The sequence below is a fragment of the Schistocerca piceifrons genome, chromosome 4 (assembly GCF_021461385.2).
Source record: "Schistocerca piceifrons isolate TAMUIC-IGC-003096 chromosome 4, iqSchPice1.1, whole genome shotgun sequence".
Lineage (NCBI taxonomy): Eukaryota > Metazoa > Arthropoda > Insecta > Orthoptera > Acrididae > Schistocerca > Schistocerca piceifrons.
In genome coordinates this window covers 690627810-690643620 of record NC_060141.1, presented here as the reverse complement: position 1 = coordinate 690643620, position 15811 = coordinate 690627810, and the positions used below count along the sequence as shown (strand labels likewise).

Sequence of the window (15811 nt, the reverse complement as noted above, 5' to 3'; positions counted from 1 at the left end):
CATTGCCATGCTATAAATAAAACAATCAGAGCAATACTTTCTTCACCCATTCTAGTAGCAGTATTAAGTTAACAATCACAGCTCACAGGGGGGGGAGGGGGGGGGGGGACGTGATAAAGTGGTTTAAGTATTGTGTGGTAGCATTTTGTGCATTCAAAATTATCAGGTACAAGTAGGTTAATTGGAGCCATGTTGATGGAGTCACATACTCTACTTCCTAGAATACTAATGTCGTCTCACAGAGACATGAAGTGTCTGCCCAACACAAGTAAAAGAAACAACATCCACAGTCTTAACAGCCTAATAATGCAAAGAAAACTGTACAAAGAAAAGTAGTATGTTGACAAATACAGTGGTAATACAACAGGAGGAAGACCTCAAACAACAATTTGTAAAATATGGCACCTGTCACATGTTCATAAGCTATAATGTTGCATGTGAAGAGGGTGTGAAAAAGCTGTTCAGACACACTGCAATGACAGTGGATACAAAATGTGTTTTGTGAGTTCTGTATTTTAGGAAAAAATGGTTAGAAAACTACAGAGTACTGTTTTCAATGAGCCATTTTTTTATTTGGCTCCAATTTCCACATTGATAAACTCATTTTTTGTGTCTAAGGTACTCAGAGTGACTCCATTTATTTGCAAACACTGTACCATATTTTGCTGTAATGAAAATCTTGGATATTTCAACTCTGACAAAAGAGATCAATGTAGTAAATATGGTGGAAATATGAATTTCTTAGAAGCACATACATTACAGCCTCTCAATTTTCATATTCCATCATCAGTAGTTTCTCTTTATCCCCTATTCCCCTGCAGCATGTAACAACCAACAACGATTAAAAAGAAAAAATCCTTTCAAAAAACTGTTGAGTACTCAAAAAGAGAGATGGATGGTCCAGTACTTATCTGCAGGAGGTGCAATTCCTCAAACATCTGGTAGAAAAGTCATAAAAAGATATAACAGTCCACTAAACTTTCAGAACTACAGATTCCCTCTTCAGAGAGGGGGAAAAATAATGACTGGAACAAATTGATAGGGAGAGGAGAGAGTGGGGAGGGGGGAAGCGAGGTCATTCGCTAAAAGCAACACGTATTTATGAAGAGGAAATCAGGCAAAAATGAAGTACTGCATCCAATTCTGGAATACTGTTCCAGTGTTTGGAGTACTTATCAACTTGACATGACAACAAACTTTGAACAATTTCAGAAACACGCATCAAACTGACATGACAACAGACATCGAACAATTTCAGAGACATGGTGCTAGAATCATAACAGGTCGGTATAACACTGTAACAACATGAGCCTAGGGAGATGGGCTTGAGGGATGAGGAGGAAATTATTGTCTAATGTCCCATCGACATCGAGGTCATTAGAAGTAGAGCACAAACTCTGATTAGGGAAGTATGCAGAAGGAGAGTGTCTGTGCCCTTTTGAAGGAATCATCCAGGCATTTGCCTTAAGCAATTAAGGGAACTCACAGAAAACCTAAATCAGGATGGTCAGATGCAGGTTTGAACCATTGTTCTACCAAAAGCGAGTCCAGTGTGCTAACCACTGCACTACTCTGCTCAGTATGGCCTCAATGTCGTCGAGCAGGCCACTTACAATAATATGCTGACCTAGTGTTGTGCCCTGGTACTCACCGAGCACTGGCATCCGCCTGCTGGTCAGTGGCCATACAGATACCATAAACGGCGATAGTTTGACATGTGACATATGTGACTTCTGTAGCAGCAACACCATAAAAAATCCATTCTGGTGGAAATAAATACTAGCCACCTAGCCAGGCTGGGCACTTTTAAAGCAGCAAGTCATCTAGTCATCAACTAGAATAGTATCAGCATCCACCATGAGGACAATGCTGCTCTACTGTCATCTGGACAGGACCACCTAAGGGGTTCAGAAGCAACCTGATGGGCCGAGGGTCGAACCAAAGCCCTTCTAGTCACCAAGCCACTGGGGTGCTTGCCAGTGCCAGTTGCCATCAACCAGCTGCCAGTCTATCTGGACATCTGTGATCGTCACTTGCCACGGTGAAGCAGCCATCAGCATGCCGGACTCAGTGGGCTCCATCAGCCCACCAAATCAACCCTTATGTTACTCAGCTATGGTTGGGACAGTTGACTATGCAAGATCATGCCACACCTGGGCCACGTTTAGTGTAGCAATGGCCGCAGTCCTCTACAATGCTTTGCTACTGCGAACTGTGTGTCAAGATCCACCTTCTAGCACTGCTGATGTGGGTCTGAGTTGAATTCTGAACTACTGGGTGTAATACAGGAATTGTACAACTACCAAGTGGCTTCTGACTCATCCTGGCCTAGCAGATTTCACCAGAGCATACCCACACTCTCAACAATCCATACCAAAGTAAACAGAAATTCTTGGGGAACTTAAAGAGGTAACACTGAAAAAAGGGCAACATAGTTCTTGGAAAAGCCTATTGTATAAATTTACAGAAACTGCTTTTGAAGATGACTGTGGGACCATTGCGCTACTACCAAAATATATACCATGTAATCATCATAAGTAAAACATAAGAGAGATTAGGATGGGTACAAAGGTATATGAACAGTCATTTTTTCCCTCACTCAGTACATGAAAATGTAAGGAAAGAAAATTGATAACACTGTATGATGTACCATCCACCATACACGGTGCAGTGGCTTGCAGAGTATTTATGTCTGAAGATGAAAATGAAGGAAAATATGTCAATGAGAGCGGCAAGTCAAAAATGGTATGCTAGTAAGTGTAAGGAAATCTACACATTGAGCACTCAGAATACTCCTGCGTGCCTTGGGGCAAAAATTTCCACTGACAACAGCTTTATATTGTTGCTGTTCAGATACGATATGAGAGAAGGATAGAGTAAGAAGTAAAGGTGAATTTAAAAGGAAAATGAGAAAATGGCACGTGGATAGGCTAATACAAATAAATGATAATTAAGACAAGAGAAACAGGTGCGTACTAATCAGAAAATTTCTCTCTTTCTGAATTTGAAAATATTAGGAATATAAATGAAGATGAAAAATACATCTCAAATGGATAAGTTATCTTATGGGTCAGTATATAGCTTTTCTCTTGTTCAAATTACTGGTTAAATCATGATAAAAGCAATAAAAAAACAACAGTCTTCTACAGCACTCACGTAAACTCTACAGTGGCTACTCTTGGCAGCACTGAGACAGTAAAATGAATAAGGGCACATTTTAACGAATTTGTACATAACAACACACTGGTATTTGAGCCCAACAGAGGCATTACACACATAGTAACAAGTACAGGATAATGTCTGTGCAGCACTGACAGGATATTTTAATTTCCTACTTTAGAAGTGATTCAGTGGAAAAGAAACAAATAATCACTAAGAATGTAAATACCACCTGTGAAAGCTTGCACTGTATAACTTCCACATGCCGTTTGCACTATTACACAAACATACACAGTGTAAACAGCACTTGGAAGTTCTGTCATATACAACAGAAACAGCAGTAATCAGCAAAATAGACAACAACCCTCTATTGCTCACACAGGGCTCATGAGGACAAGATGAGATTAATTACACCAAGCACAGAGGCATTTAAACATTCATTCTTCCCGCACTACATAGTGAATGGAATGGGAAGCAACCCTAATAATTGGTACAATTAGGGCTACCCTCTGCCATGTACTTCGCAGTGGTTTTCGGAGTACAGATGTAGATATAGCGACGTATAAAATTCACAGATGCACATTTCTGGCGTAACATTTCAGCAAAGGTTCTTACGTAACAACTGACACTCTGATGGTGAACCTATGACTTGAAAATTTACATTTATAAAATACAAAAACCCAGTACAGAGGAGACTCAATTATCCAGACTTCAGTAATACAGATTCACAATTATGCAGATTGACAACCGTGGGCAAATATCCTTGTAGTCTAGTCTGTATGTGCACCGATATGTCATGCTGGTACTACCTGCCCGTACCCTACGTTATTTCTGCACCGAGCGTTTCATTATTGTTTGAATATAAACAATGTAAGAAGAGATAGATTGCTACTTACCATAAAGATAACACACTAAGTTGCAGACAGGCACAATTAAAAGACAATTATACATACGTTTTTGGCCTCAGCCATTGTCGGAAAAAGAGAAACACACACCATTCACTCTGGCAGCTCTGGCTGGAATGTACATGTGGCATTCTGGCCAGAGCTGATGGAGTTGGCAGTCATGTATGCATGAAGTGTGCTCAACTGTGTGAGTGAATGGTGTGTGTTTCTCTTTTCCTGCCACAGGCTGAGGCTGAAAGCTTATGTGTGAGTGTTATGTTTATGGTAAGCAACAATCCATCTTTTGCTACATTGGTTATATTCTTACCTGGAGCTCCATTGTTTCATTATTGTTTGAGACATACAGTGCACATTTTATTATTGTTTGAGTTTGATAGTTGCCAATTGCTACAACATTGTGAACTGCTGCACCTGTGTTTACAAATATCAAAGCGTGAAAGAGTGGTGTTATCAAGTAAAGATAAAATTAAAATTATTGATTCATTAAGAAAAGTAGAATGAGGTCTTAAAGTTAACCAATAAGTACGGCATAGGTACTTCTTTGTCAAGTGATATTTAAAAGAATACTTGTTCAGTTTTGACAATACAACGAAAAGGATAGCTGCTACTCACCATATAGCGAAGATGCCGAGTCGTAGAAAGGCACAACAAAACGTCTGCCGGAAAGTTAGCTTTCGGCCAACAGGCCTTTGTCAAAACTAGACAATACACACACACACACACACACACACACACACACACACACACACACACACACACACTGCAAATGCAACTAACACACACATGACCACAGTCTCTGGCAGCTGAAGCCTGGCTCCAGCTGCCAGAGACCGTGGTCGTGTGTGTGTGTGTGTGTGTGTGTGTGTGTGTGTGTGTGTGTGTGTGTGTGTGTGTGTGTGTCCTTGATTTTCCACAGTTTGATGGAAAAACAGATTTTTGGAAGAAATTCTGTGTTGTGGGTTTTCACAAAAAACAATCACCTGATATTAAAAATTAACAGTAGAAAGACAACTGCATGACAATCTATTTAAAAGATAACCATATGCAGGTGACAAAGTTTATCTTTCTCGCCTTAACAATACAAAAATCGGTTTTCTTCATAAATTCAGTTATCCAAATTTTTGGTTATCTGAATGACTTACAACAACAATTAGTCCAGTTAATACAGTCTCCACTGTATATGGATTTTATTATTATAATTTATCTTCAAAATGTAATACTTTTACAGAACATTCAATCTTTATTAATCTTTAGTGGCCCCTAGAGTGCCCTGACGTAATTGTATGTTCAGCTAATCACTCTGTAGCTTAGTAGAACATTCATCTTGCTTAATAAAGCATTGGTAGTATTCCTCAAGGAGTCATGAAATTGTTAGTATCCAATATTTAATCACCTGTCTCAAAACTTACCGAGCAACAACTTTTGGACACTCTCAAAACTAATTCAAAGTATGTTATCAGTTTAAGACTTTATAATCTACAACTGCCTCCAAGACAGTTACAGATTTTTTTTCCTTTACAACAGTAGGGATGGCTGAGGTATTGCAAAATGCATTTTGTTGCCTGAAATTCACTGCATCAAAATACATTTGTTATCATTACTAGCTCTATGGTATGAGGCAAATACCAATGGGGCTGACACTGAGCAGCACACTATGAAATCTCTACCATGCTTATCTCCATGACAATATATGTAAGGCCCCAGTAGCATTTTAACCACACACAGTTCCTTCCTCCACCTCCACCAAACAATGATGCTTACTAGCTACAGTAAAGAATAATCAGTTAATATTTGATCCACTTGTGTAATTTCAGCTGCAGAGTGAATTAGACTTGTATTCGATAGAACTGTATTTATTGTATTTGGGGTATTCCTCTATTATTTAGTCCCAAACCAAAATATCAGAATTATATCCTACTCTGTGATAGTATTACAACTGTAAATTTCAATGATAATAAGAAAGTGCTGACTTCTCCACAAAGGAAACTCCAAGTAGGAGTATCAACAATATACGATAAGACAGACTGTGACTTACTTTAAAGATATTACATTAAGTTGCAGAAAGGCACAATTAAAAGACACTTACATATAAGCTTTCAGCCACAGCCTTCAGCAGGAAAAGAAACACACACCATCCATTCACACAAGCAAGCACACCTCATGCATACATGACCACCATCTCCAGCAGCTCAGATCAGAATACCAACTGTGCGTGAGGTGTGCTCGCTTGTGTGCATGAATGTTGTGTGTTTCTCTTTTTTTGTCTGATGAAGGCTGCTTCTGAAAGGCTTATGTGTAAGTGTTTTTTAATTGTGCCTGTCTGTGACTTAATGTGTCATCTTTATGTAAAGTAACAGTCTATCTTTTCCAACGCTTGATTTTTTCCACAAAAAATGAGAACTCCTGTGCTGCAGCTATAAGAAACATAGATGAAGACCAAGGACTGCTTCTTTCTCTGTTCCCAGAACATACAAGACAATGATAGGCACAGAAGAGCAACTTCATACTTCAATTATAATAATATTTGGATGAAATTGTTTAGTCGCTTTGTTTATATACCTGCTTCAGTGGAACCTGGTATGGAACCTGAACAAGAACATTCGCAGCAGTTTTTGTCAGGACAGGAACAGACTGAACGCTTCTTTCTTGTCTCAAACAGATTACTTGTCTCTTCGAGTTCAGCAGTGTACCTGTAAAAAGAACATGTTTACAACATTTTCATGTGATTATGATTTCCCTTAATGTGGATATGAACACTGGTTTCCACAGATATTTACTCACTCATCTGATTATAAAGCACAGTCACTACAATCCCTTTCCTCGTAAGTTGTATGCTTTAGAAAAAATACATTTTCTTTTTAACATGAATTGTTTTGTATTAACTTTTTGCTTAGTGCCCTCTTATGATTTATTTATTTGTTTATTTACATGAGTCAGACAGATACACGTGGAACAAAAAAGAAACTGGGCATACCCTGGGAATTGTGTGTCCACAAACTGCCAGGCGGCTGATCCTTCCAAATGGAAATGTTGCTTAAGATCGTAAGAGTAAAGTATGGGCTGGTGAGTAGTCCGATGTACTGTTATGGATGAACGCGTGGTCTGACTAAAGTAATCTCTATGGATTTGCACAATACTCTACAAAAGGTAGGGAATACTTCACTATAAAGTGAATAGTATGAAACTTTTTCACAAGCAGGTGACATGTAAAAATATCGTGGCAAATGGAAATTGCTGTGTGGCCAAGATTCAGTAGTCTTTTGTATACATAAAGCCACAGTTGCTGCGAATTTCTTGAGCACACTATTTTCCTGTGTAGGCTGTTTTATTTTAACATAGCCATTATATTTCATGATTTTTGCGATTAGCTGATTTTGTTTCTGAAGGCATTATCAAGCCATATCACAGTAAAAACTGTAATGCATATATCATGATATAATCCTCTTCTGAAAAAATAACTAAATGTTCTCCCATCCAGGAATACACCAGCAGAGTCCCAGATATGTTAGAGAACTGTGGATTATATTACCGTAGGGATACATATTAGTTGCATTAAACATTTAGGAGTAAAGGAGACCACTCACTGAACAACAGAGCCTTGTCAAAGGATTTCTTCTAGCAAAGGTTTTATTCTCTTTTACACAAAAGATGACTCAATACTCTGCTATTTGATTACTGGTCTTCTTTACTCCTACTTATTCATATCAGTTGTATTAAATTCACTGAAATGAATCTAATGGAATCACTGGGAATAGAATCAATAAAATGCAATGATATGAAATACATCATTTGTCAGTACATACTATATTACGGGTTCAGTGTTTCTAAACAGATTCACTGATATCATATCATATTGGGGTAATGCACTATTTTTATCTCCATTGATTCCATTCATTTCACTGAGTTGATTTCAAAAAACTTGCTGACTTCTCATTGTCTTTAACCAGGATACTGGTTTGATACAGCTCTCCATTCTAGTCTATCCTGTGCAAGCCTCTTCATTTTCATATGACCACTGTAACCTACTTCCATTTGAACCTGGTTACTGTGTTCATCCCTTTATCTCTCTCTACAATTGTCACTTCCCACACTTCCCTTCATTACCAACAGACAATTCATTCATTCCTCAGGATGTGTCCTATCATGAAATCACTTCTTTATTCAAAGTTGTGCTATTAATTTATTTTTTCCCCAATTTGATTCAGTACCTCCACATTAACCCTAGATCACAAAGCCTATTCCTATAGTATATAAACACAAATCATCAGAAATTTTACTATGTTTTATTATACTCATAAAAACACACTACAATAAATTGAAGATATAGGTAAATTTGACAGAGACTTCTATTGCCACTAGTAGGTTGTTCTTGCCTTGATGTAATGGTGACTCAAAAGTGTGTTTATGGACTGGGAACTTCTAGCCTCTTCCTCATCCAGGTTTAGTGATTTCTTCACCCAGGTGTATAAGAAAATGTTTTCTTGGCACTCTGTTGGCTCTCTGCTTCTGATTACTGTGAGTATAGCTAACTTAAGCATTCACAGATCCAATATTTATCATGCCACAAAACACACACAGAGGCTGTTTTCTAGTTTTCCAGCTACATCTGGTCCAGTATGTCTACTCCAAATCTGGTAGCACTGTAACGCACTATTATGTGTGGTTTCTTACTAATGTTACTGGTAGTGGACAGGTCATGAACAGTTAACATAGTCATACCTAATTTATTTTATTTATTTATTTTATTTATTTATTTATTTATTTTTTTTGTGAACAGTAGCTTAGGGAGTATTTCCAGTTTGTTGAAGTGAATAGTGCAAATCAGTGGGAGTTTATCCTTCAAAAGATCATTAGCCAGTTTTGCTGAGGGAAACCAGTTGTCTAATGTGATGTTTCCATTTGACCTTCAAAGAGTCTCGGTCATTTCCCTCACATATAACTTCCCGGGTGGCATTCCATTTGTGCCTGTGAATTTTCTAAGTAAGGAGACATGTCAAGCATGTACTTTGTTATTGTGTCATTACTATTTTGATCCTTTATTTACTTGGGTTTATTTGGGACATTCATGCAGAAAGGACATTGTCAATGAAAGTCGAACAGTTGCACACCTATGTTAACAAATGGTCCTGGTATATAACAGGTTCCGTAGTTATGAACAAACTGTTCCCAAATTTCATGTACTGGTATGAAATAATTGTTTTCTCTTCTAGTTTGATGAGTTTCTTTGTTATCAAATTGCAATTGAGACTAAGGTTCGAACCTTTCGAAACTTATTATGGCTCTGTATCAAGAACCAATAAACCTGTATTGTATGTTCCTCTTACAGACAGACGATCATTTTTTAAAGCTGCTGTCATTACGAAGATTCCTATCTATTTCTTCATTTTTATGTGCCATTATATCTCACATGTGAAAAACATAGGAAATGTTTCTTGAGGAGTCTTTGCTGCCTCAGCCTGTTGAATGAAGAAGCGGATAATGTTTTTGCTTGGTGTGCATCAACTTGAATGACTGGCAGATATTGCAGACCAGCAGGAATTGTTCTTACCTTGTGGAATCTTTCTTGGTGGCAACACTATATTTGTGTTTCTTGACAGTGAGGAAATTCCACCATCATCTTCACTTTCAGATGCAGATTCATTACATTTGTCAGATTCAAGCAGCTTCCATTTCTGCCTACATTGCATAAGCACATGATAGTCTTTGGGACTGCTTTGATTTATGTCAGTATTTGACCGTGGAATATCTTCACAATCTGAATCAGTCATTACTATTTCGCCAATCTCTACATTATCAAGTTCTTCGTTCAAACCAGAATCACTGTGAAATCGGTTTTAATCTACTTCTTCAACATTTTCATAAGCTGTTCTTTGAAATTTGGGTCATCTGCATGCACAATAATCATCTAAAAAAATATAAAATGAAAATTCAAATACTTGCCAGCACATATTATGCACACTATGTTGACACATATACTTATGGAACTAATATTAGTGCTTGAAGTAGTTCCTGTTTTGCCCTTATCTTATGTATTTCTGGATACGTACACAAATCCTCATCAAAAGACAGCACTCCATACTGCTGAATCACACCAATGACAAAGCATTCTCACTGATCAATCACTTCGAAAGCTAGGAAGCTACAATGAAGTATAGCAGAGATGCACAAAAAAACATATCAAGAAAAGCAATGATAACCAACCGAACATAGTCAAAATGACAAGGCTTTGTGATCTAGGGTTAATTAGTTGATCTACATCTCTAGTCTTCAGTGTTCTTCTGTGTCAAAAGAATTAAAAATTACAAAATCTTGGGCTTTCAAGTGGCAAATTTTGAGATTTTACTACTGCATTACTTGCCGATCATATGAGACAGGGAACATAACTTAATAAAACTTTCAACCCCAGATCTCAACTGTCAATTAAATCTTTTACTACTGAAATAAATGCTTCAAAGTAATCGGTACTTCACAGTATATAAAACTCTTCAATATATTTTGTGTAGCTGCAACTGTGCAGTAAAGCTGCTAAAATTATGTCTGGTGAATTTATCTGTTGTATGTTTCTGTTAATCATCCTGTTTGCCAATCAAGATCACAGGAGATGCTGCTTAGGAGGAAGCCGCATTTTTCTTTTCTTTCTTTTTGAGTGTGTTGTGTGGTGTGGTGTGTGGGGGCAGGGGTGAGGGTGGGGCTGGGTGGGGGGAGTCTATTTAGCAAAGACTTCACCATTTGGCAGAGATCATTCATGTGAACAGACAGAAGGCTATCTAGCTGTCACAGCCACATAGCAAGCTACTCAGTCCCATGAGCAATACTTCAGTGAGGGGCTGGGGTTTATCCCTACCTACTTAAGTCATGGGCCAGAACCAAAAACTAACTAGGTCAATTAAGCAACACACCAATTACCACTCTGCAAGGCTTAAGGTTATACGTGTTTCATATCATACTTTGAAATGTGACCCTCATCGCTTCATGTACCTAATATGGGGACCAACAACTAAATACAGCAAGTGAGTCACTTCACTTGATGTAGATGTATCTGGCATTAGCTCCACTACAATTCAGAATTGTCTTTAGGCCCCTAAACATGAACTTTAAATAACATTCAAACAGAAAAACAATCAGAACAACACTAAAACTATGGGATCTTATCATGGGTATTACTAATGCCAAAGGACTAATAGATGGTAAAAGTACAACACAGTATCGTCAGCACAGCAGTCTTAATAGGTGCTAGGCTAATCAGTACAGCACTTAAAACAGTTGAAGCAGCAGGTCTTCAAACTGACCACGGCAGAACACAAAAGAAAAACTTGCGGGAAGTGCCATATAGCACAACAGTACTTGCAACACAGCTGGTAGACAATGCGATTACTTTCACGTGCTCTCATCACACAGGAAATGTCTGCAGGAGGACATCTATGTCTACACTCAGTAAACCATCTTAAGACATGATGGAGGCTACTTCTGGTACCACTATTTTTCCCCTCCTTCCTCGTTCCATCCATGAATGGCAAGTGGAAATAACGATGGTCAATAAACCTGCATTCGAGTTCTAATTTCTGTGATTTTCTTGCTGTGGTCATTTCACGTGACGTAAGTAGGAGGAAATAATATGCTCACCTTCACAGAATATAATCTCTTGGAGTTTCAAAAGTAAACCTGTACATGATGCGCCACTGAAGTTTGTTGAACATCTGTGCAATGTTTTTGTGCTGCTTTAACAACCCTTTGACAAAAAACACCATTCGCCATTGGATCTTCTCTATTTCTCATATTAATCCAACCTGGTACATGTCACAGAATGATGAGCAATGGTCTAGAAATGGTCAAACAAGTGATTTGTTAAGTCACTTCTTTTAAGAATAAATCACATTTAATTTGATTCAGATTTTTCCATTGAATATCAGCCTGACATTAGTTTTACCTACAATTTCTTGTATGTGATTATTCAACTTTAGGTTACTCAGGATGGTCACTTGTAGGTATTTTACAGTAGTTGTGGTTTCCTGTGATACGTCGGTAATAGTGTAACTGAACAGTAGCAGATTTCTTTGTCTACTTAGACACAATACATTACATTTATTTACTTTCATGATTAGTTGTCAGTCCCTGCACCTATCACTGATCCTCTGCAGGTCTCCTTCAAATCTGCTATGAGTCCTGGAGCTTCTGACGTTATACGCATGGTCATTTATATACACTGCCAGCACTAAAAATCCTATCACACTTCCTTGGGATAATTCAGTGTGTTAGTATTGTTCTGTTAGGGCTACATGTTGAGTTCTGTCCACAAGGAAGCCTTGAATCTAATTGGATATACTGAATACTCAGTACACTCATCCTTTGCTCACTAAACAGTAGTGCAAAATTCTATTAAATGTTTTCGTCACATCAAGGAACACGGCATAAACCCACATACCACTGTTTATGGAGCTCGTGGATGAACGGGGGTTACAGGTAGGTACACAAGACAGGTCTACAATCTCAGTCAACCACAAGTGAACAATGAAGCATGGTTGGGCTGGGAGGAGGAGTGGAATAGGGATGTACTGTAATCCACAGTAACAATAAAATGAAAAGGATAGTAGCTACTCGCCACATAGCAGTAATGCTGACTCTGGCTCCAGCTGTCAGAGACTGTGGTCATGTGTGTGTGAGTTCTGCAACTCAGCATATCTGCTATTTGGTGAGTAGAAACTAACCTCTTCATTATATTGTTACATTCCATCCGGATTTTCCATTGTTTGGTTATACTCTACAGTGAATGAAGAATCCTGCTGGTTAGCAGTGCTGCAGCCAGTTTTCAACCTTAATGAGTCAACAGCTGCCACAACAATGCCTATAACTACAGCAAAGCAGCAGCATTGGCACAGAAAGGTAAACACAATCACATTAGGCAACTGGTTGTGCTGCACATGAGAAACACCAGCACCAAACCAATCTTAACTGTCAGGGACTTCTCTTGCCATAAGGACTAGAGCACACTGTGTACGTTGGCTGAATGACAACATGCAGAAGAAGTTCTAAAAGTCTTACATGCCAACCTTGTACAAGGCAGCAAACAGACACTGCGGAGACACGGCTAATCCATGTCTCCACACTATACTTTCTTCCAGGAGTGCTGGTTCTGCTAGGTTCGCAGAAGAGCTTCTGTGAAGTTTGGAAGGTAGGAGATGAGGTAATGGCAGAACTGAAGCTAGAAGGACAGGTCGTGAGTCGTGCCTGGGTACATCAGTTGGTAGAGCACTTACCCGCGAAAGGCAAAGGTCCCGAGTTCGAGTCTTGGTCCTGCACACAGTTTTAATCTGCCAGGAAGTTTCATATTAGTGGACACTCCACTGCAGAGTGAAAATCTCATCACAGAGATGCTCGTACAGCTCCAGTGGCAAACACTACAAGAGAGGAGCTCTGTAGCATAATGTGATTCACTGTTAAGATTCTGAAAGTGTACATTTCTAGAAGTGTCAGTCAAAGTACTGTTTCTTCCTAGGTATATCTTGGAGGACAGATTTGAGCTCATGCAAAGGCTTCCCAACAACTGTTCTTCCCCCCGTAAGAGTCACGATGAAATATGAATGAGGAGAAGTTACAGCAGTCCGCAAAGGCCTCTGCCACAAACCATAAATTACCTTGCCAAGTATACTTGTAGATAGTTCAGTCAGAAATAGGGATTAACCGTGAAAGCAAAAATGCAAGTTTTAGTGACAGTTTGCACACAGATTTAATTCTTCAGTAAGTTAAACAGCAGCATTTTTAAATGCAATATGAGGAAAGAAAATACATTTAATTTTATTTTTGTTGGAGAAACCTTTCAAATTTCTTCCCAGAGTAGTAAAAATGCTGGTTTATAGTATAACATAAATTGAAAACATTTAAGATTATTTCTTCGAGTCTATCTGTCATCAGTCAATTTCTAAGTAAGCATCACAATATCTGTGTGCATGTGCAAGTCATTTTGTGTTAGTTACCAGCTTTAAACTCACACTATAACTTATGAAACTCTACACGCAAACAACTGGAATAGGCCCATACATGAGCTGTGAGTGCATACACATCTCTTTGAATATTCAACACAAATGAAATGGTCAAGGTGTTACTTTACTGAAATAGAACACCATTCCACAGCTTAATAACATTCAATTTCCTTTCAGATTTAACTCTACAACTTTCATCAACTGAGTGCTAAGTCTATGTGGCCTCGCAGTCCAGCAAAGTTAGTATCCTTGATATCTGCAACATAATTTTATTCTCTCATTTTTTAAATAGCAGGTCACAGCTAGATTATTGAAGAAACTACATTAAATGATTTTAGGAATCTAATGGTAGTACAGCCCACACAGTAGGTTACTAAGTGAAAGCAACACAATAGTTGAGACATCTTTCAAATAAAAAATTACACATTTCAAGCATTAAATGGTTTGATAGAGTGAAATGAAAAGAGAAATCAGAAACAACTGGTCAGAATCTACTACAAATAGTTGAAAATCTAACAGGCGAAATGGCAACAACAACAACAACAAATGTATCCTACGGTGCAAGCTGCAGAATTAGTAAACTGCTCTCAAAATATTTTCAACAAGCAAATAGGAAAGACCTTTTCAAAATGAAGCAATATATAAGACCAGAATAAGTAACATGATATATCTGTACCTTGAGCATACATATCTGATTGCTGTTCAAAACAGACTGAAGTATCTCATGATTTCCCATCCTTCACAGACATCCAGAAGAAAGAGGTAGTGATGAAGCAAAATAAAAAAGTGACAGCAGATAGTTTCATTACATACTCATCCACATGCTACAAATCTATTTCACTAGCAATTAAAAACGTATGGTACAAAGTAATGTACAGTTATGTGATCAAACACATCACCAGTATCTAATGTATAATCTATTGTAGATTTTTCTAATCTGTACGTTATGAATTCACAAAAAATTTTGGAATATGCTATAGTTCTTTTACAATATTTTTGTCCTCCACATGGTTACCTCTGAAATAATAAATAACGTAAAACAATATACATGAAAGTATAATTATAATAATAATTATTATTATTATCTCTTTCCTTTCTCAGATGTTATGTCTGGTTAAAAATGGAAAGTGATGCGGACCTTCATCAAGTGTGACTTCCTTTTAACTGTACGGTATATGTTACATTGCATTTAGGAACTTTCGGGTCATTGAACATGTATCAACAATTACAGATTTTTGTAGATGTATATATATGTTTGGATGTAGCTGTATTGCGTTGATGTACTGGTGGATATTGTGTGGTATGACTCCTGTAGTTGATAGTATAATTGGTATAAAGTTAACTTTATCCTGATGCCACATGTCCTTGACTTCCTCAGCCAGTTGGATGTATTTTTCAATTTTTTCTCCTGTTTTCTTCTGTATATTTGTTGTATGGGTATGGATATTTTGATTAGTTGTGTTAATTTCTTCTTTTTATTGGTGAGTATGATGTCAGGTTTGTTACGTGGTGTTGTTTTACCTGTTATAATGGTTCTGTTCCAGTATAATTTGTATTCATCATTCTCCAGTACATTTTGTGGTGCATACTTGTATGCCAACTAGCTCTGCAGAAGACGAAGAAATTGAAGAAATGTATGATGAAATAAAAGAAATTATTCAGATTGTGAAAGGAGACGAAAATTTAATAGTCATGGGTGACTGGAATCCGGCAGTAGGAAAAGGGAGAGAAGGAAACGTAGTAGGTGAGTATGGATTGGGGCTAAGAAAT

At 37.9% G+C, this 15811-nt stretch overlaps 1 protein-coding gene across 2 annotated transcripts in view; it reads right to left on the bottom strand.

Moving 5' to 3' along the window:
- LOC124794624 (stAR-related lipid transfer protein 7, mitochondrial) overlaps positions 1 to 15811 on the bottom strand; it is a 120477-nt gene that overhangs the window by 76780 nt on the left and 27886 nt on the right. For both annotated transcript variants that reach the window (XM_047258120.1, XM_047258119.1), the window contains exon 2: positions 6624 to 6754. In XM_047258120.1, coding sequence (XP_047114076.1) covers positions 6624 to 6754 — 131 coding nt within the window. The remainder of the gene's footprint in view (positions 1 to 6623; positions 6755 to 15811) is intronic.